The sequence below is a fragment of the Geotrypetes seraphini genome, chromosome 10 (genome assembly GCF_902459505.1).
Source record: "Geotrypetes seraphini chromosome 10, aGeoSer1.1, whole genome shotgun sequence".
NCBI classification, from domain to species: Eukaryota; Metazoa; Chordata; class Amphibia; order Gymnophiona; family Dermophiidae; genus Geotrypetes; species Geotrypetes seraphini.
The window spans coordinates 49,777,870-49,801,425 of NC_047093.1; the positions used below are offsets into that span (position 1 = coordinate 49,777,870).

At 44.8% G+C, this 23,556-nt stretch overlaps 1 protein-coding gene across 1 annotated transcript in view; it reads left to right on the plus strand.

Annotated features, from left to right (window-relative positions):
* ODF2 (outer dense fiber of sperm tails 2) overlaps positions 1-23,556 on the plus strand; it is a 133,044-nt gene that overhangs the window by 82,058 nt on the left and 27,430 nt on the right. The window contains exons 13-16 of the mRNA XM_033960590.1: positions 12,054-12,189; positions 16,938-17,048; positions 17,936-18,040; positions 21,876-22,034. Coding sequence (XP_033816481.1) covers positions 12,054-12,189; positions 16,938-17,048; positions 17,936-18,040; positions 21,876-22,034 — 511 coding nt within the window. The remainder of the gene's footprint in view (positions 1-12,053; positions 12,190-16,937; positions 17,049-17,935; positions 18,041-21,875; positions 22,035-23,556) is intronic.

The following is a 23,556-nucleotide window of genomic DNA, read 5'->3' on the forward strand; positions in this document are numbered from 1 at the left end:
GAACATAAGAATTGCCGCTGCTGGGTCAGACCAGTGGTCCATCGTGCTCAGCAGTGCAATCCAGCAGCGGCCCTTAGGTCAAAGACCAGTGCCCTAATTGAGTCTAGCCTTACCTGAGTATGTTCTGGTTCAGCAAGAACTTGTCTAACTTTGTCTTGAATCCCTGGAGGGTGTTTTTCCCTATAACAGCCTCCGGAAGAGCATTCCAGATTTCTACTACTTTCTGGGTGAAGAAGAACTTCCTTATGCTTGTACAGAATCTATCCCCTTGTAACTTTAGAGAGTACAGTCTCATTCTCTCTACCTTGGAGAGGGTGAACAACCTGTCTTTATCTACTAAGTCTATTCCCTTCATTATCTTGAATATTTCAATCATATCCCCTCTCAATCTCCTCTTTTCAAGGAAGAAGAGGCCCAGTTTCTCTAATCTCTCACTGTACGGCCCCTTAACCATTTTGTCGTTCTTCTCTGGGCCCTTTCGAGTAGTACCGTGCCCTTCTTTATGTACGGCGACCAGTGCTGGACACAGTAATCCAGGTGAGGGCGCACCATGGCCCGGTACAGCGGCATGATAACCTTCTCTGATCTGTTCGTGATCCCCTTCTTCATCATTCCTAGCATTCTGTTTGCCCTTTTCGCCACAGCATATTGTGCAGATGGCTTCATGGACTTGTCGATCAGAACTCCCAAGTCCCTCTCCTGGGAGGTCTCTGCAAGTACCGCCCCAGACATCCTGTATTCGTGCATGAGATTTTTGTTCCCGACATGCATCACTTTGCACTTATCCACACTGAACCTCATCTGCCATGTCGATGCCCATTTCTCGAGCTTGATTATGTCACGTTGCAGATCTTCTCAATCCCCCAGTGTCTTCACTACTCTGTGTAAATTCATATCGTCCGCAAATTTAATCACATCACTCATTATACCAATATCCAGATCGTTTATAAAGATGTTGAAGAGCACAGGTCCAAGCACCAAGCCCTGCAGCACCCCGCTTGGGACGCTCTTCCAGTCTGAGAATTGCCCATTTACCCCCCACTCTCTGTTTACTATGCTTCAGCCAGTTTTAAAACAACGTGAGTGTTTCACCCTCGATTCCATGGCATGCAATTTTCCGAAGTAGTCATTCATGTGGAACTTTGTCGAACGCCTTCTGAAAATCCAGATATACAATGTCAACCGGGTCGCCCTTGTCTATCCGCCTCTTTACTCCCTCGAAGAAGTGCAGCAAGTTCGTCAGGCAAGATCTGCCTTTACTGAAACTTGTGCTGGCTGGTCCTCATCTGGTCGTGTCCGTCAAGGTGATCAATTTTGCGGTATCAGCGCCTCTACCATCTTTCCCAGTACCAAGGTCAGACTAACCGGTCTGTAGTTTCCTGGATCTCACCTTGAACCTTGTATAAAGATCGGCGTAACGTTCGCCACCTTCAAGTCTTCCGGAATCTTTCCCAATTTGATCGACAGATTGGGTATTATCTGAAGCAGTCCCTTTCAGTTCCTTGATGACCCTCAGATGGATGCCATCCGGTCCTGGGGATTTATCGCTCTTAAGCCTATCAATCTGCTTGCATACCTCTTCTAGACTGACCGTCAACCCTGTCAGTTTCCTGTCTTCATTTCCAGTATATAGCCTGATGAGTTCCGCTATGCTGTATATATCCTTTTCGGTAAATACTTATGCAAAAAATGGTTGAGTTTGTCGGCGATTTCTTTGTCCTCCTTTAGCACTCCCTTTATTCCACCGCCATCCAACGGCCCCACCGCTTCCCTCACGGGTCGTTTCCCCTTAATATATCGAAAGAACGGCTTAAAGTTTTTCACCTCCTTGGCTATTTTTTCCTCGTAGTCTCTTTTGGCCCCTTTTACTGCCTTATGGCACCTGCATTGATGTTGTTTGTGCTTATTCCAGTTTTCATCCGTTTTTGACCTTTTCCATTCCTTAAACAAAGTTTTCTTGTCTCTGATCCCTTCCTTCACCTCTACAGTGAGCCATACCGGTTCTTTGTTCTCTTTCCTTTTTGATCCCTTTGTTGATACGCAGTATATATAGATTTTGTGCTTCGGTGACTGTGTCCTTAAAAAGGGACCAAGCTTGCTCTAGTGTTTTTATGGTGCTTATCCTTTTCTTAATCTTCTTCCCCACCATGAGTCTCATCCCTTCGTAATTCCCTTTTCGGAAGTTCAGCGCCGTGGCCGTCGTTTTAGACCAATGTTTCTCATCTGCATCCAGGTCGAAGCGGATCATATTGTGATCGCTGCTTCCCAGCGTCCCTTCTACTGCTACATGTTGTGCCGGTCCTCGCAGTCCATTTAGAATTAAGTCCAGAATTGCATTTCCTCTCGTATTTTCCTTGACGAGTTGTTCCAGGAAGCAATTGCCTACAGTATCAAGGAACTTGGTCTCCCTAGCACACCCAGAGGAGTCTAGGTTCCAGTCTATCCCTGGATAGTTGAAGTCACCCATGATAACTGTATTTCCTCCCTTGCAGTTGCGTTTAATCTCGTCTGTCATTTCCCCATCAATTTCTTAGGACTGCCCTGGGGGTCGGTAGTAGATGCCAATCTTCATTTCCAGTCCATTTGTTCCTGGAATTTTGATCCATAGAGACTCTAATTTATCAGTCAGTTGTGGTGTGTTCTCTCCAGTAGATTCAATTCCCTCTTTGACGTATATGGCAATGCCCCCACCTTTTTGAGCCACTCTGTCTCTGCGGTATAGTTTGTATCCTGGTAGCACAGTGTCCCAGATGTTTTCCTCAGTCCACCATGTTTCTGTGATGCCGATGATGTCAATGTTATCTTTTTGTGCCATAGCTTCTAATTCACCCATCTTATTCCTTAGGCTCCTTGCATTTGTGTACATACACTTGAGTTTACGACCCGTTCCTTTCTTGCATTTTCTTCCCTCTTTTGTCCCTTTCAATCTGTCTTACTTGTGATCCGGTGGGCCTTCCCCTATATCTTCCTGCACGGTATCCTCTGATGAGTCTTCCCCTCTACCTTCCTGCATGGTATCCTCTGGTGCATCTTCCCTTCTATCTCCCTGCACTGTATCCTCTGGGTATACTGGTTCCCGAACCATCGACTCTCTCTCTTGATCGACTGCAGACAAACATACAAGGATGCAGGCTGTATTTATTATACCAAGTAATCGAGTGCGGTTAATGTTACCACCTTTAAACAAACCAAGGGACCCGACACAGTCCGTGTATCGGCCTTTATTTCAGTTTGTTAGGACCCCTGATGAAGGCGTATTAACCGAAACACAGACCATATTGGGTCCCTTGGTTTGTTTAAAGGTGGTAACATTAACCGCACTCAATTACTTGGTATAATAAATACAGCCTGCATCCTTGTACGTTTGCTTGCAGTTTTTCTTTGTTTTCGTTTGAACCATAGGGTTGTCCGTTATACTGCAGAAGATGTTAATCACAGCTTTTCAACTCCTCCTCCTCCTCAACGGTCTCTGCTGTCCCATTCTTCCTTCTGCAGGTGAGCATGAAGGTGACTTTCTGTTCTCTGTTTTTCTCTTTATTGTTTGTTTTTGTTTGTTTTTGGTTTTTTATGCGGCTTCAAGGAACCACACTGCCTGTTTGGAGAGGTGCAGACATTTAGTCTGCAGCTGGATGGTGTATCCTTCGGGGAGCTATAAAACCAGCCTGCTGAAGATTTGTAGAGCTCAGGGTTCCGGGCCCTCAGCACATTCTTGCTTCCTTGACTTGGTCAAGGAGTTTGAGCGCAGGGCTGTTAGACATCAATAGCATCCCCTTTGGGATGCTCATGGTGCCGGCTGCAGCTTCTCCCCTCCCACTTTTACTGCGTTGGTTGCAGCTTGGGGGAGTTCAGGTTCAGATTGGAAGCCTGAAGATCTTGGTATGTTAGCTGACCAGTAGCTTGAGGCAGAGAACCCCTCCAGTTCCAGCAACACTTTAAAGGAACTGAAGCAGACTGCAGCACCCTTTCCCCTGCACATCGTCTATGAGTACAGGCTGTGACAGCCTATGGGGAAAATTGGAGGGGGAGGGGAAAGCCTGAAAACTGTGTTTTAAAGTCCTATTTTTGAAGATTTTGGTCGGCCCTGAATTGTTTTTAAGATGTTTTTTGGCACCAAAATGCTGCCGTTATGTTCTCAAACTTCTTCAAAACACCTTGTTTTGCCTCAAAACTGGTAGGGATAGAGTCCCCAGATACTAATACCATTATATCATTCTTTATTTGCGCTGGATGGATGGCTGAAGAGTGCACTTGTGTCACATAGCACAGGATGCAGGGGCAGGAACTTTGGGCTTAGCCCCTCCACAAGCCTCTAGGGCTGGAGAAAGGCAGCTGATGAAACACCTTCTGGAGCCCTAGGACAGTGTTCCTGCGAACCGTAAGGGTAGATGCTTTACAGCCCAAGAAAAGGCATTTGCTCCTCCCTAAGGGGCAAGGAAAGTTGTCCTTTCAGGCCTTTACCCCAGAGATCATTAATCTCCTGTGGTAGGCTTATGCACAAGACAGAACTTCTGCTGGCAAGTAGACTAGCACACAGGCCCCTCTGGATTCTCAGAGCGCTTCTTCTCTGAGAGTGAGCCTATTCTAGACTCCGATGGTCAATCAGATAGGAACTCGGAGGATAAGGGGTCAGATTTAATCCCTTTATGGTCCCAAAGTGAGGTTTCCCTGGTGGGAGAAGCAGTCTCTCATCTAGAGTACCAAGAGGTGGTATCTGCCATAGACCAGGGAGAAAATCTCTCTATTCACCAACTTTTAAGTCTTCTGCTTTGTTGGAGATCATTACCAATCCTCTTCGGGAATTGAAGATAGACCTTTGCAAACCCCATCCTCCCAGTGTTTTCTAAGAGAACCCACGTGCCTATCACTGGAGGAAGTGTCCTGGTCGATCAATGTTCTGGAGCCCAGAGCCATTCGGTTGGTGTAGCTTGCTTTCCAGGTGTTGCTAAAGGGCAAGTCGGTTTGGGTTTTCTCGGACAATGCCATGGCAGTGGCTTATGTCAGTCGTCGGGGGGAACCAAGAGTAATCTGGTAGTGCAGGAGATCTCTTCTCATGGAGTGGGCAGAGGCTCATCTTCTGAACATCACAGCTTCCCACATAGCGGGAGTGGACAACATCCAGGTGGACTTCCTCAGTCATCATTTATTGGATCCTGGAGAGTGGTGCCTCAGCCTGGAAGCCTTCGAGTTGATTGTTCAGGTCTGGGGCCAGCTGGTCTTGGACCTCATCGCTACAAATATTAGCACTGAGGTTCTTCAGTTGGCACAGGGATTACTAGGCCGAGGGGCTGGATGCTCCATTGCAGTCTTGGCCGACGACCTTTCCTCCATGGCCACTGGTGGGCAGAGTTCTTCTTTGCATTGCTCTGCACGCCAGTCGTGTGTTCCTGGTGGCTCCGGACTGGCCCCGGCACCCTTGCTCTTTTCATACTTTTATCTACACACTCTCTTCAAATTAAATGTTAGTTTTAACTTTTGTGAAATTTTTTTTTAATATAATTTTGAAATTTTATACAAGCACTGAATTACTTGCTTAGGAAATACAGAGAGAATAATTATATTTAGAAAACCATTATCTTGAAACAAAAAATATATTCTCTTCCTTAGACCACAATAATAGGAATAAAGAGGGAGAGTGGAAAGAAAAAGCACAGTTGTTATCCAGGGACAGCAGGCAGATAGTCTCACACATGGGTGACGTCACCGACGGAGCCCCGTAGCGGACAGCCTCAAAAGAAAACTTGCTTGAAGATCTTCGAGCTTTCGAGTGCTGCACCGCGCATATGCGCGTGCCTTCCCACCCGAACTAGGGGGCGCGTCTCCTGTGAGGATCCTCAGTTCCCAGCGGGCAAATATTTGACGAAGTGTGGGAGAATTGAGTGTCCATTCGTGAGGCTGTAGAAGACGACTCAATTTGTCCACTAAACAGTTGCATTGACCTGAATGTAGACAGCTCTGAGGAAGATGTTGTGAAAAATTGCCCAATAACACAGCTTCAGAGCTTCCTGACAGAGGGAGTGAGATCCCGTACCTCCCTGTTTGTTGACATAATACATGGCCACTTGGTTGTCTGTCCGAACAAGAACCACCATGTCGTGGAGGAGATGCTGAAAAGCTTTGAGAGCATAGAAGATCGCTCTGAGTTCCAACAGATTGATATGACACTGATGGTCTGTTGAAGTCCATAGACCCTGAGTACGGAGACCGTCGACATGGGCTCCCCAAGCGTAGGCGGACGAATCGGTTGTGAGAACCTTCTGATGAGGGAGATTGTGGAACAGCAAACCTCTGGAAAGATTGGAAGAGAGCATCCACCAATGGAGAGACTTCTGCAACAAAGGAGTTATTGTAATTTGTTGAGATGGCGGGTCCGTGGCTTGTTGCCATTGAGATGCCAGGGTCCACTGAGGAATGCGAAGGTGAAGTCTGGCAAAAGGAGTCACATGAACTGTAGAAGCCATGTGACCGAGCAGAACCATCATTTGCCGTGCAGAAATGGATGGAAGACAAGAGACCTGATGACAAAGTCGAATGAGGGTATCTTGACCTGGTTGTGGAAGGTATGCTCTCAGATGGACAGTGTTCAGAGTTGCCCCAATGAACTGGAGAGATTGATATGGGGTTAACTGAGACTTGGGAAAGTTTATCTGGAACCCCAGAATTTGGAGGAATATAATAGTCTGTTGGGTCACTGCAATAACCCCTGGAAGAGAGGGGGCCTTGATGAGCCAGTCATCTAGGTATGGAAATACTTGAAGACCTTGGGTGAGAAGAGCTGCAGCTACCACCACCAGACATTTAGTAAATACTCTGGGAGATGAGGCCAAGCCGAAAGGAAGAATTCTGTACTGCAGATGAAGATCCCCCATTTTGAATCTGAGATACTTGCGAAAGGCTGGATGAATGGGGATATGAGTATAAGCCTCCTTGAGATTCAGCGAGCACATCCAATCTCCCTGATCCATCAGGAAATACAAGGTCGGCAAAGAGAGCATCCAGAACTTCTCTTTGACTAGGAATTTGTTGAGAGCTCTGAGGTCCAGAATAGGTCGCAAATCCCCCGTCTTCTTTGGAACCAGAAAGTAGCGGGAATAGAACCCCAAGTTCCGCTGGGACAGAGAAATCTCCTTGACAGCTCGAAGGTGAAGAAGAGCCCGGGCTTCGTGATGAAGAAGGGAAAGTTGCGACTGATTGGAAGGACACTCTTGGAGGGTGATTTGGAGGCACCTGAAGCAAGTGAAGAGAGTATCCCTCTCGTAGGTTAGTAAGAACCCAGAGATCTGAGGTGATGAGCTCCCACTGGTGATAAAAAGTGGACAGGCGACCTCCTATGGGAAGAGGAGAATTCTGAACTAGGGAGATTGGAATGCTCAAGCTGAGAACGTCAAAAAGACTGAGCTGGTTTGGTGGCAGCAGGAGTTTGTGATTTCTGTTGACGCTGCTGCTGCTGAGGACAGCGAGGTGGAGGCCTGGAAAAAGCAGGAGTCGTTTTCTGAGGGTAATGACATGGAGTCTGTTTATACGCCCTAGCTGGAGTAGTCTTGGGTTTAGGGCGAATAAGAGAAGCAAAAGAGGGTTCATGTTCTGAGAGACGTTTAGTGGCTGCTTCAATAGAGTCATCAAATAACTCATTCCCTTGACAAGGTAGGTTTGCCAAACGATCCTGGAAATTGGGATCCATGTCAACAATACGTAGTAGCCATGCCAGTCTACGCATGGCTACAGCAAAGGCAGAGACTCGGGAAGACAATTCAAAAGCATCATATGAAGCTTGCAACATGAAGAGTCTCAACTGAGAAAGAGTCTTGAGGATTTGCTTGAACTCAGAAAGACGTGTCTTGGAAACATCAGGATAAAAGGAAGGCAACAATTTGAGAAAATGGTTGAAATAATTGGTGAAAATGTAATTATAGTTAAGAATTCAATTTTCCATCATCGAATTTTGGTATAAACGGCGACCAAACTTGTCCATAGTACGACCCTCCCTGCCTGGAGGGACTGCAGCATAGATCTTGGAAGGATGGGCTTTCTTCAAAGATGATTTCACCACCAAGGATTGATGAGAGAGTTGGGACTTCTCAAACCCATTACAGGGAACAGTGCGATAACGGGATTCCAGCTTAGATGGGATAGCAGTGATGGAATAAGGAGTTTCCAATATCACGAATGAAAGTTTGTTTCAGAACTGGAGTCATAGGCAATCTCAAAGACTCTTTAGGTGGATGAGGGAGTTCCATGTCTGCCAAATATTCAGGAGTATATTTGGAGTCTGAATGGAGGTCCAGTTTGAGAGCTTGTCCCATGTCAAACACAAACTTGGCAAAGGAAGTTGACTTGGAATCAGAGGCTTCATCTGGGGAAGGACTACGAGACTTTGGAGCCGCCGAGTAGGAAGGAGAAGCCTCCCTAGAGTATTGAGAGACTGTTTCAGACTCAAGATGCATGGTAACAGAAGAAGTTGCACTGTGAGGTGGAGTCATGGAATGTTTTCGCTTCAGGCTCCACGATGGAGAAGCACCCGGAGTGCGAGGCACAGAATGAGTCGAAGCAGGAGGAGAAGAGTCCCGGCGAGCCAGCTTCGAAGGAGGAGTCCTTGACCTGGATGGACTTTGGGTCGAGGCAGAGTGCAGTCAAGACCTATGCTTCGAGGTGGAAGAGCAAGGCAGAGAAGTCTAAGTATCCAGAGAAGAGTGCACTGCAGAGCACTCACGACGAAGCTTGGAAGCAAGATGCCTCGAATGCTTCGAGTGGTGCTTCAAACGAGGCAACTCAGGTGAAGAATCACTGGAGGACAACCGCTTCAATGCACGAGACCTGCCTCGAGACATGAGGACTGGAGGATCCGGTTGGGTCTCAGGCTGGTCTATCCGAGGCAGAGTCGAGGTCGGAAGCAGTTGAGCCACGATGGAGGATATCTGAGTGGTCAAGATAGACTTGAGCATGTCCTCAAACATTGGCACCGAGACAGAAGGATCTGATCTCGTAGGTGCAGCAGTGCGCTCCAAAGAGGGCGACCTCGAAGGTGAGTATTCCTTTATCTTGGAGGCACGCTTAGAAGGAGGGCGCAAGGAGGACTCTGGTGGCTTCTTAGGTACGGCACCTGAAAGAGACACAGGAGACTTACCCATCGAGGACGTCTTCACAGAGATCACTGTCGAGACCTTCAAGGGCGTCGAAGCCGGTGCAGGAGTGGAAGTCGCGGTCAAGGCCTTCGAGACCGAAGCTCCAGCCGAAGCCAAGGTCGAGGCCTTTGAGACCGGAACTCCCATCGACATCGGAGTCGAGGCTTTCGAGACCGGGGCCAAAGCCGAGGTCTTGTCCGAAGGTTGCTCATCTCACCAAAAAGTTGTTGAAATTGGGCACACCTACGACGAAAAGCTCGAGGTGTAAGGGTGAAACAACGGTGACAGTCTTCCGGTGAATGGACCGAACCCAAACACTGTAAACAACGACAATGAGGATCGGTGACAGAAATCACCCGATTACACTGACGACAGCGCTTGAACCCGGTAAGAAGCCGGGACATAGAAAAAATAAAGTCTGTGTCGAACGAAGTGAGCAGTTGGGCCTAGGCCCAAGGCTCACCGACCGGACGAAAGGAGCGGATAGAAATTAAAAACAATTATATATATATATTTTTATTTTTATTTTTTTTAATACAGAAAAGAAAAGATACACACAGCGACCGAACTTTAAAAAGAAAAGAAACAGCCGCGGTGAATAGAAGGCAAGTTTCGCTGCAGAGCTGAAGAAAAAACGTCTTCTTGGCTCCGCGGAAAATAACAAACTGAGGATCCTCACAGGAGACGCGCCTCCTAGTTTGGGCGGGAAGGCACACGTACATGCGCGGTGCAGCACTCGAAAGCTCAAAGGTCTTCAAGCAAGTTTGCTTTCGAGGCTGTCCGCTGCGGGGCTCCGTCGGTGACGTCACCCATGTGTGAGATTCTGCTGCCTGCTTGTCCTGGGATAACATAAGGATCAACCTAAAAATAAATCATACTAAGAAAAGGCAGACTGAATTCCCCATCCCCACCTATCTCTATAAAGTCATACATTTCCTGATGAAATTACTCCACTGGAGATCTTAATATCAGTGAAGGCCCTCGGACGTATAGGATCAAAGAAAACGTATCTTATCCTGAAATATATTATTACACATTTACATGGATAGGCCAACAAAAATGAGGCTCCCAAGGCCCTAGTTTCTTCCCTCAATACCAAAAAATGTATTTCTTCTGTCTTGCATAGTTTTAGTCACATTTGGATTTTTTTGAAGAGATGCAAAGGAGACATCCCCATAGGTTTAGGAAAATTCAAGACAGAGGTTAAGTCTTCTATTGTAATTCTCAATTCTTGTACAATCTGACTCCATTCCTGAGCTAGTGGGTTATTTTCCCATACTCACCAGAGCTTGTAGGAAGCCTCATTACACAGAGCCTTGAGCCTCTCCCCTCTTACCTCAGGACTACTCCCCAGGAATCCAGTTTCTTTCCTACGAGCCAGACTATAGGAGCTTGTCTTCTCTTGTGTTTATTTTCTTCAAATTCAGTCTTTTTGTAAATGAATTCTGCCCTTATGCTGCAGAGGTCCCCCGCTGGGACAGCTCTGACTGCGGGAGATCACAGACTTTGGGGAAAATCTGTTTCCAGGGGGTTGGCTGCCTGGCAGTGCACCCTTTGGATAGCCTGCACTTTTGGATCGGGGCTCAGAGACCGTTCCTTTGGTAACTGACTCATTACAGGTTCGTTCACTAGTGGGTTTGAGTGCAGGCTGCATGGCTCCGTGGAGGTATGTTTGGGATCGGGGCTGACTGCGCCCCTCTGCCAGGTTGTGTGCATGGTGTGTTCTGGTGGCAGAGGTCCCTGGCTGCAGGACTCGGGGCAATCAGAAGTCCAGCAGTCCAGTTTGCAAGGCTTGTTGAGGCAGAGGATCTCCCTGTAAGCTGATTCAGCTTCTTTCTGCAGTCTTCCAGCACACAGCATAGCACAGTGAGTACAGAGCTGACAGTCTGCCACAGAGACTTTAGGGGGGTCCTTAAAAGTGGTTTTTGGGCAATTTGGGAGTTAGCCCTAGACCCCTTCCCCTAAAATCCTAAAATTGCTGCTTTTTGGGGGGGGGAGGTTCCTGTGCATTTCCTGAGCTATTTTCTTTTGAAAATTCTTCGGCGGCCATCTTAGATTTTTCTTAATTGGAATTTAAAGTTATTTTTTTGCCTCTTCAAGCTTTGGTTTTGCAAGAAAACCACTCAGATGGAGTTCCCAAGGCAGGATACTTCAGATTCATGCCTTGTTTGCGGTGGATGGCTGTCTGGTGAGTGGCCATGTTCCACATGCTCTGCGGTGCAGGAGGGGGGTGCAATTTCATCAACCCAAGCCACTGGAAGCTTATGTCTCCAGCAGATGATACAAACATGTGGCCTAATGCACCTGCTTAGGAGTGGTTGCTCTTAGAAAAGCTCTAGGTCTAGGTTCCCAGTGGAGTATAGACAGACTGGGTTGGAGCAGCAGTAGTCCTGTTAGAGCTGATTTTTCCTTGGGAACCAACACCTTTGGGTTTTAAATTCCCACATCAGTGTGTTGAGCACTAGTGATTACTTGTGACTTTCTTCCCTTGGTAGGTCTGATGGTAGGAGCTATTGACAGTATTCTTTCAGAGCAACAAGAAGATAGTAAAAGTTACCAAAACCTAGGCTTGAGGTGCAGCCTTTTCCCCAGACAGCTTCTCATTCTCCTATGATGCTATATTAAATTTAGACTCGCTTGGGGCTCTAAAGTGATCATACACCATTCGCGTTCCAGAATGCCTAGGGAGAAAAAGTTGGTGCAGTAACAGAGAAATATGTTAACCTGATTGATAAACCTTGTAGATATACATCAGATATATTCATCAGATATAACAGCCTTGTTTTGACCTAATCTCTCTACCATTCCTTCCAGCTGATTTGGTTTCTGTATGTAGATTTATGTGAGTGACAGATTAGCCTCTGTTCACTGATAGATGCAGAGGGCTTGCTTTTGAAGATTTACTCCTTTTTTTTTTTTTTCTTCCTTTGCCAGACGTGTTTCAGAGTTGCTGGATGATCGTAAGGCTAGTGAGGAAAAAGCACGGGTAGAACAAGAAGCACTGAAAGAGAAACTTCATGTGCAGATTTCAGACAATACCCACCACCGAATGGAACAGGAGAAGTTAAAGGTGAAGTGTAAGGCAGAGAGACAGGGTGCTAACCATATCCAAGTGAAGAAAAGCCATTTGCCCATCCTGGTATGCTGCTAGAGTTTTTATATCAAACACTATATGGACAGAAAAATATACCAGAGCACTAGCCAAAATCGCATAGCACAGCCCAAGAGAGAGCATCTCTGAAGATCTCTGGATACCTGGCATATTCACCCAGCATAGCCTGAATCTCTAACAGGCTCATCAGATAGCTGACATCACCTTAAAACAAAGGTCACAAGCAGCAGGATCTTTTCAGCTGACCAGATCCCTGGCATCCTCTTAAAAAGCACAGGTCAAAAATGGCAGAATCGGGGGGGTTTACATTTGATGGAAAACTTTCTAGACCGCCTTTTTATATTAGACAAAAATGCATGTAATTACACAATAAAAATATATCAAAAGATTCTCCAGGTTTCTCACAGGTGATCTTCCAAGCACATTTTGATATGTTGCCTCTATATATTACACCTTATAATCTCTGAAAGGAGACTTTTTTGGCGCAAAGCTGAGCATTAGCAGTAAATCTGAAAAATTTTTGTTGTGTAAGGTTCATTCCTGTCATGGTACGTACAAAATTAAATAATTTGAAGACATTACTCCAGCTACAGTCTAAACAAAGGGGATCCTTTGAGATTAAGTGATAACAATATTTCACTCCTTTCAAAGAAAGTAATGTTTTACTCAAAGGGGTCAAATTTATGTAACATTTTGCCAGTAAACATACCCCCCTTTTTTTATCAAGCTACTCTAGAGGTTTTTAGCTTGGGCCAGCGAGGTAAGTGTTCTGACTCTTATAGGAATTCTATGAGCACCAGAGCATTTAACATGCCGGCTTGCTCTAAAAACTTCTAGTGCAGTTTTATAAAAGGGGCCCTCTGTTAAGGCTAAAGGCTATACACTGCCCCCTCCATATTCGCAGGGGTTAGGGGCAGAGCCGGCCCGCTAATATGAAAAAACTGCGAATAATATTCGGGCTGGTTCTGCCCTTATTTCCCGCTTCCCCCAGCTATTTTTAGCCCTGTAAGCCCCCCCTTAAGTCTTACCTGGTGGTCTAGCGGGTTTTCAGGCAAGAGCGATCTTCCCACGCTCCTGCCCCGTGCAGATCGCTCACAGGAAATAGCTGCCTTGAGTTCCCATAGTCTCTCGAGCCATTTCCTGTGAGTGATCTGCACGGGGCAGGAGCGTGGGAAGATCGCTCCTGCCTGAAAACCCACTAGACCACCAGATAAGGCTTAAGGGGGGGTGCTTACAGGGCTAAAAATAGCCTGAAAAATGAAAAATATTTCTGGTCAAAAATCGCGAATAACCGAATCCGTAGATACGGAATTCGCGAATACTGAGGGGGAAGTGCATCAACTCAAAATGGCTCAACTCAAAATGGCTGTATTTTCATGCATATAACACTTTTACAAACTGCATGTATCTCTTGCACACTATATATAAGTGTGCTATGCTGATATATTTATAGCTTTTTTGCGCTAATAATGCCTTCAAGAACATGAAAAGCCCTTAAAAACAAATGCATTAGTTGTGCAATTAACGCATCTTAGAAAAATAAACTGATAATGTGTACATTATATGTGTAAGCACATTTTACCAGTTTATTTTCATTTGGTATGATATGTAGCACAATGTACACATGTTACATACGTGAGCATGTTTATGCATAAATTGAACAAGTTTCTAAAGGAAGAGACTATTGGTGGGTATAAATAATGAGTTACAGGCTAGAGAATGACGGGTGGAAAAATTTTGTCCCCATCCCCGCAAGCTCGGCGCCAGATCAGTCCCTGTCCCTGCCTCATCCCTGCGAACTCGATCCCCGTCCTCACAAACCATCGGATCCCATTCGCACAAGCCTCAAATAGTTATGATTTTATATTGAATTTATTTTATTAAAGTATAAAAAGAAAAAATATTCTGTACAATTGTCATTTTATAAATCACAGAGCAAGGATCAACAAAACCCCTGTCTTCCCTCTCCTCCCCCTCACAAATATCCCCTCCACTATCGAGAAAACTGAAGTCAAATTACTACAGAATGCTACATAGAACAATCAAGCTAACAGAATACGTCAGTCACACATGGCAGGAATAGTGTTAGGGGAGTGCAACTAGGGCAACTGTCCCTTGGTCAGAGAGAGCTCTAAGCCAGCTGGAAGCTAAAGAAGCACAGCTTGGACTTTGCAGTCCCCAGTTATGTCTAACACCAGTTCTAGCAGGATACATATTTCAAATCTGATATATTCTAATCACAGAATAGAAAATAAATTTTTTTTCTGCCTTTCATTGTCTCTTTATTTTATTCTTGTTGGTCTCTGTTTTCTTTTGTCTTCTCTTAACTCACTTACTAGAGTCTACTGACCATTTGACATTTTCTTCTTTCTCCAGGCTCCATCTTTGTATATGTATTATTCCCAATATTCACCTCTCTTAATAGCTATAAATTTCATAACTTTACTGAAGCTTCGGACCTCAGAAACACCACTCATCGTTCAAATGTTTATTATAACGATAAGCTTGATGTGTTGTCTCCTCACTGGCCCAGTGAGGAGACAACATGTCAAGCTTATCACTATTGAAATTAAGACTGCTTACATTACCTCACTGGGGATCCATCGTGAAGAACCACACAGCCCCACACACACAAGATTACATTGTATATTCCAAAGCAAATAATGTTTTATTCGAGTAATAAGTATTATAGCAGCATTTGGCAAATCGGAAATAAATCAGTTTGGACATATACAACGGAGAGAAGAAAAAACTCATACAAACAGTGCCAGCATATTTCTGTAAGTATGGCGCAGCTTCTCTAAAGAAATTTTGCCAAAGCATGGGGGTTTATATAGAAAGTTTCTTTGTCTTCCAAGACCATCCCTGGCTGTGATTATGTATCACCCTATTGCAGCAGATAAGCTGCTTATCTAACCCACTCCTAGTCCATGCCTCCATTCTTCCCTGGGGGGCCCTGGTCAGACATAGCTTCTGGCACTTTCTTCTTCTTAAAGTTTCCATGCTTCACATGGGTACATCAGTATCAGTACCTCAGTGGCATCTCTTTATCAGTTCTTAGATTCCCAAATGGAGTGTCCTGTTGACTTACATTTTCTTTCAGCACTGTTAAATAGCTCATTGTCTTTACAGCACTGTTTGGTGTCCTTGAGAAACTCTTTACAGCAAGAAATGTACACACTCAGATGCCACACATTATCATCTCAGCATCTGAACTGAAACCAGTTTGTACAAGCCCATAATTTCAGCAACTCCAGCAAAATGCAGGAATAGGTCTCACAACCTGTAAAAGTCTCCCATAGGCTCCTGTCATCTATCTCACTATGATAAACATTTGAGCGATGAGTGGTGTTTCTGAGGTCCAAAACTTCAGTAAAGTTTTTAAATTTATAGCTATTAAGAGAGGTTGAATCATATATCACAACAGATATTTATCACTTGGAATAAGAGGTATTTATGAGCTATGTGTGATTCCAAGTTAGAGTACTATTGAAGAAATAACCATCTTAGTGGGACTCTTACTCCTCATATTCAGCATTTCCCTTCTCTATGTCGCTATACGTCCCTTTCTAGTATTTCACCTGTGCCCATCTCCCTGTCATCATCATCTCTCCATTCTATGACCCCCCTCCCTCTTTGTAGTTTCACTCCTCTATATCCCATCCAGCATCTTCCTTCTACATTCTTATTCTCCCTCTTGTTTAGCCATCTTCTCTGTGTCCATATACCCCTTTCATGCAACATTCCCCTTTTTGTCTCTGCTCCTATGCTCTCATCCAAGCCCACCATCTCCCCTCTTTTTATATATCTATGTCCAGCTTCTCCCCTCCCTTACACCTATGTGTCTCTCACACTCTCTCTCTCTTTCCTCCCTCCCTCCACTATGTTCAATATTTCACTCTTCCTTCATCCCCTTGGTTCAGCTTTTCTCCTTTTCTTCCTCCCTGCAGGTCCTGTACCTTTCTTCCTTCCCTCTAGCCCCCTTCCCATGGGTCCAGCACCTCTATCCACTCCCTTCAGCACCTAGGTATGGGTCTGGCACCTCTCCCTTCTCTCCAGCTCCACTCCACCCACCACATGGACCCAGCATCTGTTTCCCTTCTCCCTCCCAATCCCCAGACCAGATGCAGTAACTGTCACCCTTCCCTTCAGCTCCAGACCAGATCCAGTAACTGTTACCCCTCCCTTCTTCGCAGGTAGAGCAGCAGCCCCCCCCTCCCCGAGAGTCTATCAGCCCCCTCTCTCTCTCGCAGTTCCAACAGCTTTTGCACCCTCCCTCTCTCTCCCCAAGCACTGGCAGCAACAAAAAGATAGAAAATACACAAACCCGCAATTCTAGGTCGGCCCTTCCCGCCTCCCTGGGTGGGCCTACCAGCCAGTTGGAAACTTCTTGCACGCAGCGCTGCTCCGGAAACCTTGCTGCCTAATCCCTCCTTCCAATGTAATTTCCGGCCAAGGAAAAGTGCTGATCCAGCAGTATTGAGACAGCTGCTGTATCTTAGGCCAGGAAGGAATTTTTTGGCTGCTGAAGTACCAGATTTGTTCATCTTCCCCTGGATTATCCTAAACAGGGCTGTCAGGCAGAGCAGGAAGGTTGGACTTGATGGATCTCTGGTCGTCTTACAGTCTAACCAACTGTAGTTGTAGTTTGTAGTTTCTCCTAGATTGTTTCTGCCTATAAAATCTAATCTAATTTTTATCTCTAGGCAAACATGACAGCCCTGGAGGAAAAGTTGACACTTGCCCAGGGTGAATTGCAGCAGCTGAAGGGATCACTCAGACAGTATGAGGGGCTTTTGGATAATTACAAATCTCAGGTACTTCATGTGCTCTGCTCTCTTCCATTCAGTGATATAATTAAGCAATAGCTACTTCCAGTCTGACCTGCATTTTGCTATTACAGAGTAAAAATGCTTATATTATAGTAACAAGGAAAGTTGGATATTTTTCCTGTTCCCAGTAGTGCTGGGGAAGCTCTGGAGTAATCTTGCCATCTCTGGAAGGTGACAATGCTGTATGTGTATCTTCTGTAAGATGGCTTGACACACTCTCACATTCTCTCGGGGATGCAGTAGCTTGGCTGTGTGATGCCCAGAATATCCTCCCAGATCAAGTGGTGGAGGCTAAAATATTAAGGCGTGAAAAAAGCACAGAGGATCCTCAGTTCAAGAAAGTAGACATAGTGGAAGAATTGACAGGTAGGTTTGGTTAGACAAGTTGAAAATGCTGTAATAATTAAAAGTCCAAGTGGCAATACAGGCACTACCTGCATCCGAGCCTGGCAGATTATCTGTTTCATTTTGATTGGATTGGTGTGGCAAATTAATGGTGGCATATTGCTGTTAGGAAATGCTGTTTGGACCTGGGATGCCAGATGCGTGTGAGCAGCTGTACTGGGATTGATGGTTTGGATTGTTGCAGGGCTTTGTGGTAGGGCATGGGAGGTGTGCCAAGCTACCCAATTAGGGACAGTAGAGAAAGATGATAAAAACTGGCTTTGTTAAGCAGTGATATCTTACAAGTCGTCATGCTGTATAACTGACAGGTGTTATATAGCCTTATCAATATGGATAAGAATATCTGGGCAGAATGGATGGATCAGTTGGTCTTTTTGTGCCATTATAGCTCTATGTACCTCTTTCTCTGGGGTGGCACCATGCTCATTCCATGCCTGCAACTAACATTCATTCTTTCCTATGTTCAGATGCAGAAGACAAGGACAGAAGCTGATGATATGAGTACACAACTGGAGAGATGCACCAAGGAGAACCGAACACTGAAAGACAGCATGAAACGGGAGGTGGACCAGGTAAAGGGCTTTCCAGTACAGCTGTGGTCTTAGCAATGACAATGCAGGTTGTGGTCATTGAGTGCCTTGGGAAGCTGCATTTGGGCATCTGTTGATCAAACTAATTTTAATTACAGAAAAAGCAATTTCTACTGCGACAGACACATCATTCCTGAACCTTTGGGCAGTCAATCTTTTCCTGTGAGAATACTTGTAGAGAGCCTCATTAGCATTCTTTTGCTCCACCTCCCATCTCTCTGGGCTGTCCTCCAATTCCTCAGTTGATTCTCTACAAGCGAGATGGTAGGAGCCTGTCTTTTCTGCTTGTGTTTCTTTTTCCATTAAATTTGGTTTTTGTTTACTGTTTGCAAAGTCTTGCGATGCTACAGAGGATCCCATTCTTGGGACATCTTTGGCTGTGGGAGAGTGCAGACTCTAAGGCCAGAGGTCTGCATCCAAGGGTCAGACTGCTTTTCAGTGCACCCACTTGGACAGCCTACACTAACAGTTCAGGAGCTCAGGGACCGGTCCCTTGGGAGCAAAGCTTGCCCCAGGTTCTGTCTGCAGTAAGCTTGAGTGCAGGCTGAGTGGTTCCACCGCAGTTTTTCCAGGATCAGGGCCAATTGCTTTCCTCCCCCAACTGCACACGTGAGGTTCTGGTGGGAGTTGAGGTCTCCGGCCGGTCGTTGGGCCTGAGAGGCAATCTGAAAAGACAAGCATTCTGGATTCCAGGTTTTTTTGAGGCAGAAGTTCTCCCAGTACAAGCTGTCTGCAGCTTCCCCCCAAACAGCCCCCCAAGCACATAGCATGGTATAGTGAGTAACAGGCTAAACTAAACTAAACCTTAAGTTTATATACCGCATCATCTCCACGGATGTGGAGCTCAGCACGGTTTACAAGAACTTAAAATATAGGAAGAGAAGGAAAAAAAAAGGTTTACATGAACTTATATATAGAAGAGAAGAGTAAGGGAGGATAGAATTACATTTTAGTGAAAAGCCAGGTTTTCAGTTGCTGCGGAATAATTGGAAGGAGCCCAGGTTCCGCAGCGGAGGTAGTAAGGTCGTTCCAAAGACCTGTGATTCTGAAAAGAAGGGATTTTCCCAGTTTGCCTGCATAGCGAATACCGTGTAGAGAGGGGAAGGATAGTTTATACCTTTGGGCGGGTCTGGTAGAGTCAAGACTCGAGGAGTTATAAGATAGTGGGATTAAGGAAGGAAGGATGCCGTGAATGATCTTAAAAGCCAGGCAGGAGCATTTGAAATGGATTCTGGAAATCACTGGGAGCCAGTGAAGTTTGGCTAGGAGTGGGGAGACATGGTCAGACTTGCGTTTTGCAAAGATCAACCTGGCTGCAGTATTCTGGATTAGCTGGAGTCTTTGAAGACTTTTTTTTGATAGGCTTAAGTAGATGGCAGAGGATGATGGATTGGACAAGGACGGCAAAATGTTGTTGGCGAAAATAGGATCTTACTTTCCTCAGCATGTGGAGGCTGAAAAAGCATGATTTAGCCAAGGAGTTGAGGTGGTCATTGAGGGAGAGAGAAGAATCGATAGCTAGGCTGATAGCCTTTAAATCAGAATCAGGGGGGGGAGTGGTTCTATAAAAGGTGTGTGTTTTGGGGTTAGAGCCAGGGTCCTCTACCTCTAAAGTCGGTAGTTTTTGGAACCTAGTATAGCTCTCATGGGCCATTTTTAGCACTAAAATCACAGCCATCTTGAATTTCTTGATTTGAAAACAAAGGCCTCTACCTGCCTCAAAACACCTTGATTTTGATCAAAAATAAGTGTGATGGACTCCTTAGGCTAAGAATACCCTGGATTCATGCCAGATTTGCGCTGGATGACCATTTGAGGATCGTCCTTATGCTGCGCAGCGCATGAGGGGGGGGCTAGAGCCACTGGCTTAGCCTCCTCTAGTCCCTCGGGGTCTGTTACTGTCCAGATGGTGTGATGGCCAATCAAAAAGTCCATGTTTGAGTTGGGGAGCAGTGCAAGTATGTCCCCAGTGAAGCGTAGCTGTGCTGCTGCCGCAAAACCACTGAAAAGATTGCAATTTATTCAGAATACTGCGGCAAAATTGATATTTGGTAAGCACAAATACGATCATATGACCCTTTTACTTAGGGTACTTCATTGGCTTCCTGTGTTTTGGAGAATTCAATTCAAATGTACTTGTGTGATTTTTAAAATTTTTATGGGATTTTCTCCCCCTTAATTCCTGTCCTTTTCAATTCGTGTTTACCATCTCATTCAAGAAATACTCAGCAATATAAACTTGGCTTTCCATCAGTTAAGGGTATTAAAATGATATCCAATTTTGAAAATCTTTTACTTTTCTATCTGCAAAAATGTGGAATGAGCTTCCTTCAGAGATCAGGTTACTTTCTCATTTAACAACTTTTCGGAAAATGTTAAAAACTTATCTATTTCAAAAATCTCTGGTTGATTCTTCTGTTTCAAGATAATTTTGGAATAGAATCATCTCATTCTTTAGCTGAATTTAGGAAATCTTGTTAACTGAGTCAAGCCCTTTTTATAAGGGATGAATCGGTATATAAAACCAAGGACTGGATTGGATGCGTAAGACAGGGAGGTCCAGTCTGAGGAGGACTGCAATGACAAGGGCTCTATATCAATGCCTTTACTTTCCCAGTCTGAGTCCTCAGTAGCAGGGGATGCTGCTTCTTGTCTAGGGGTCCAGATCTGGATCTGGTAAAGGGCCTGATCTTGGAGAGGACCCGACTCTCTGAAGGCTGTTTAAGCCCTCAGCGCGTTTGGAGGTAATCATGGAATCCTTCCAGGAATTAGAGACTCTGCAGTCTTCAGCCACACAGTTTTCGCTTATGAGCAGCACAAAAGTGTAGACCACATGTTCCCCTCTCATCAACTAATTATTTGCAGACCAATTTTATATCAAAAACACTGATTTTGAATTGAATAATCTACAAAGTTCAATTCACATTTATATTTTATATTAAATACATATAAGTGCTCAGTGCCCAATCTCCTGCATTGGAAGCCACAGTGAGATTAAAGTGGGAACATCATCGCACTCATAAGTCCCTCTTCCAGATCTTATATTTTTCTTTTATAATTAATAATGGAGCCACTAAGCCATATTCTTTAATCAAGTCTCTATTGGTGTACTAATAATGGCACTTAACTTAGTTGGTTTCAGCTCAATTCTGACGTTGGAGAGAAGGTTCCGGGCCAGCCAGGACTGATCATCTGCTTTGGTACAAACTGAGGAACTGGCGGACAGCCCAGAGAGATGGGAAGTGGAGTAAAATAATGCTAATGAGGCTCTGAATTATTTTGGGAATAGATTTGACTACCTGAAGGTTCAGGAATAATGTGTGTCTACTTGAAAGAAGATTACAAAGGTAAGAACCTAATCTTTCCATCTCCCTGTGCTGGAGAATCTTAAGCACAAGGCAACACAGAGATTAAAAATCAAAAGATGAGCATGAATCAGTGTAAAACCACAGATAGATTAAACCATCACAAAACTTTATCCTAAACAACCCTTAATGCAATAGTCTTCTGATAAACACATCACAAGACTTTAAGATAAGCTAATTTTCTAATAATATATTGGGTCAGTGGCCCTGCTTCTGTAGAGACCAATCTCTGGGTATGGTGACATTGCTTTCTTAGAGGCCTCATCCTTAGGTACTGTCACACTGCCTTAGAAGTCCCATCCCTTGCTATTGTAACACCATCTCATTGGTAGTCCTGCCGCCCTCCCATCCCACCTCCAGCAGTACAGTACCTTTTATAAAGACCTCATTCCCAGGTGGTGTGGCACAAGCAATGTTCAGGTAGATTATCTTACTCTATCCATCTCTCTCAGATACGGAAAAACTTCAGCAGTCGTTTGGCAGAATTGGAGCAGCTCCCGGAGTTACTTAAGATAACAGAATCAAAGCTACAGGAGTGTCAGAACCGGCTGGTGGAATATGAAATGAAAAATAAAGAGCTGACCTCAATGATTGCCGACCTCCGGGTCCGGGTAAGGACCTGGCGTAACGGTGCATCAGCAGTCAAGACAGAGTCACAAGGAAGGCAGAGCCACTGACCGCAGGAAACCTTCTCTTCTTCTGCTTCTCTATTTGGGATATGCATTAAACGTTGCCTTTCAGAACTAACAATTGTGTGCTGTTTCCCCCTTATTCTCCTCTTTAGAACATTGCACATTATTTCCAGGTGTTTTCTCCTCTTTTGTTCTTAGGTCCTCAGATGATTGAAAACATTGATCTTGCTTCCCTCCTGCCACTGTCTACTGTGAGACCGTTTGGTTGAAGACCTTTGAGTTGCACTATACTGTTCCAGCTCTTACCATTCTGCATAGCAGCTGAATGTGAGAAATGGGACATCTAGCTTGGAATTTTTACATTTCCCCAGTATTTTACAAAAGGCTCTGCTCAGTGAAGAACCTTTTGTAAAATAAATATAAGGATACCAAGTCGAAAAAAGAACGTTAATTAGTAGTTTTCACTTGTAAGTGTCGGCACTCATATATGGGAGCATCGATTCTCTGAGGATAATCAGGCCCAATGTATTCTCACATGTGGGTGCCATCATCCGACAGAGTCCAATGTGGATTCTGCTCAGCATGATAGCTTTAAGAAAGTTCTGGTAGCATTCCACCATACATGTACAGTTACTTTCTGGCCTGAAGCACAAGTACCTCTGTCTCTTTCATGGAGGTGGGAGGATGCATTTTGCTGTCTCCCTTCAGCATATACTTCTTTCAACTTTCCCTCCCTTGCAGTTTTAGTGTTTATTTTGAGTTGTGTTCCTCAGTATTTCCCTTGTGTTTCTTTACCTTCCTATTTATTTTCTTAATATTTTTGGGCCCTTCAAGTTTTCTTTATTTTTTTTGCAGCTCATTAGGTCTGCTTAGGCCTGAGAACAAGCCTCAATTTCAGTCTTGTCCCCTTTTTTCTGACCTTCAGGACTTTAATTTTGCTGCTTTGTCAGTTGGCAAAAAAAGCAGCTAGAGTGCAGGACGTATCTGGCCATGGGCAACTACTATATGATACTTTTCACATTGCATTCATACTTTCTGCCAGGAGTGTGGGAATACATAAACTGTTATGGCTATGTGTTTCTGACTTGGAACCAGCAGTTCAAGATAGGTTAGTGAATGTTCCTTATCAAGAAGAGAAACTTTTTGGGGACAGGCCAATGCAGTTAAACTTATGCCACCAGGAGAAGGGCAGATTCTATTCAAGGTACTTCCTTGTGTCCATCCTAGACCTAAAGGCCCCGTACAAATTCGTTGTCAAAGAAAAGTTCAGGATGATTTCCCTGGACATATTTCACCCCATGATTCAGGAACAAGATTGACTATGCGCTCGACTTAAAGGAGGCCTATATCCACATTTCAATGCTTCCCAGTCACATGAAATATCTCATCTTTTGATTAGGGAAAAACTACTATCAATATCATGCTCTTCCTTTGGGCCTCACATCGGCTCCCAGAGTCTTTACCAAGTGTCTTGTAGTAGTCACAGTGTTGCTATGCAGAC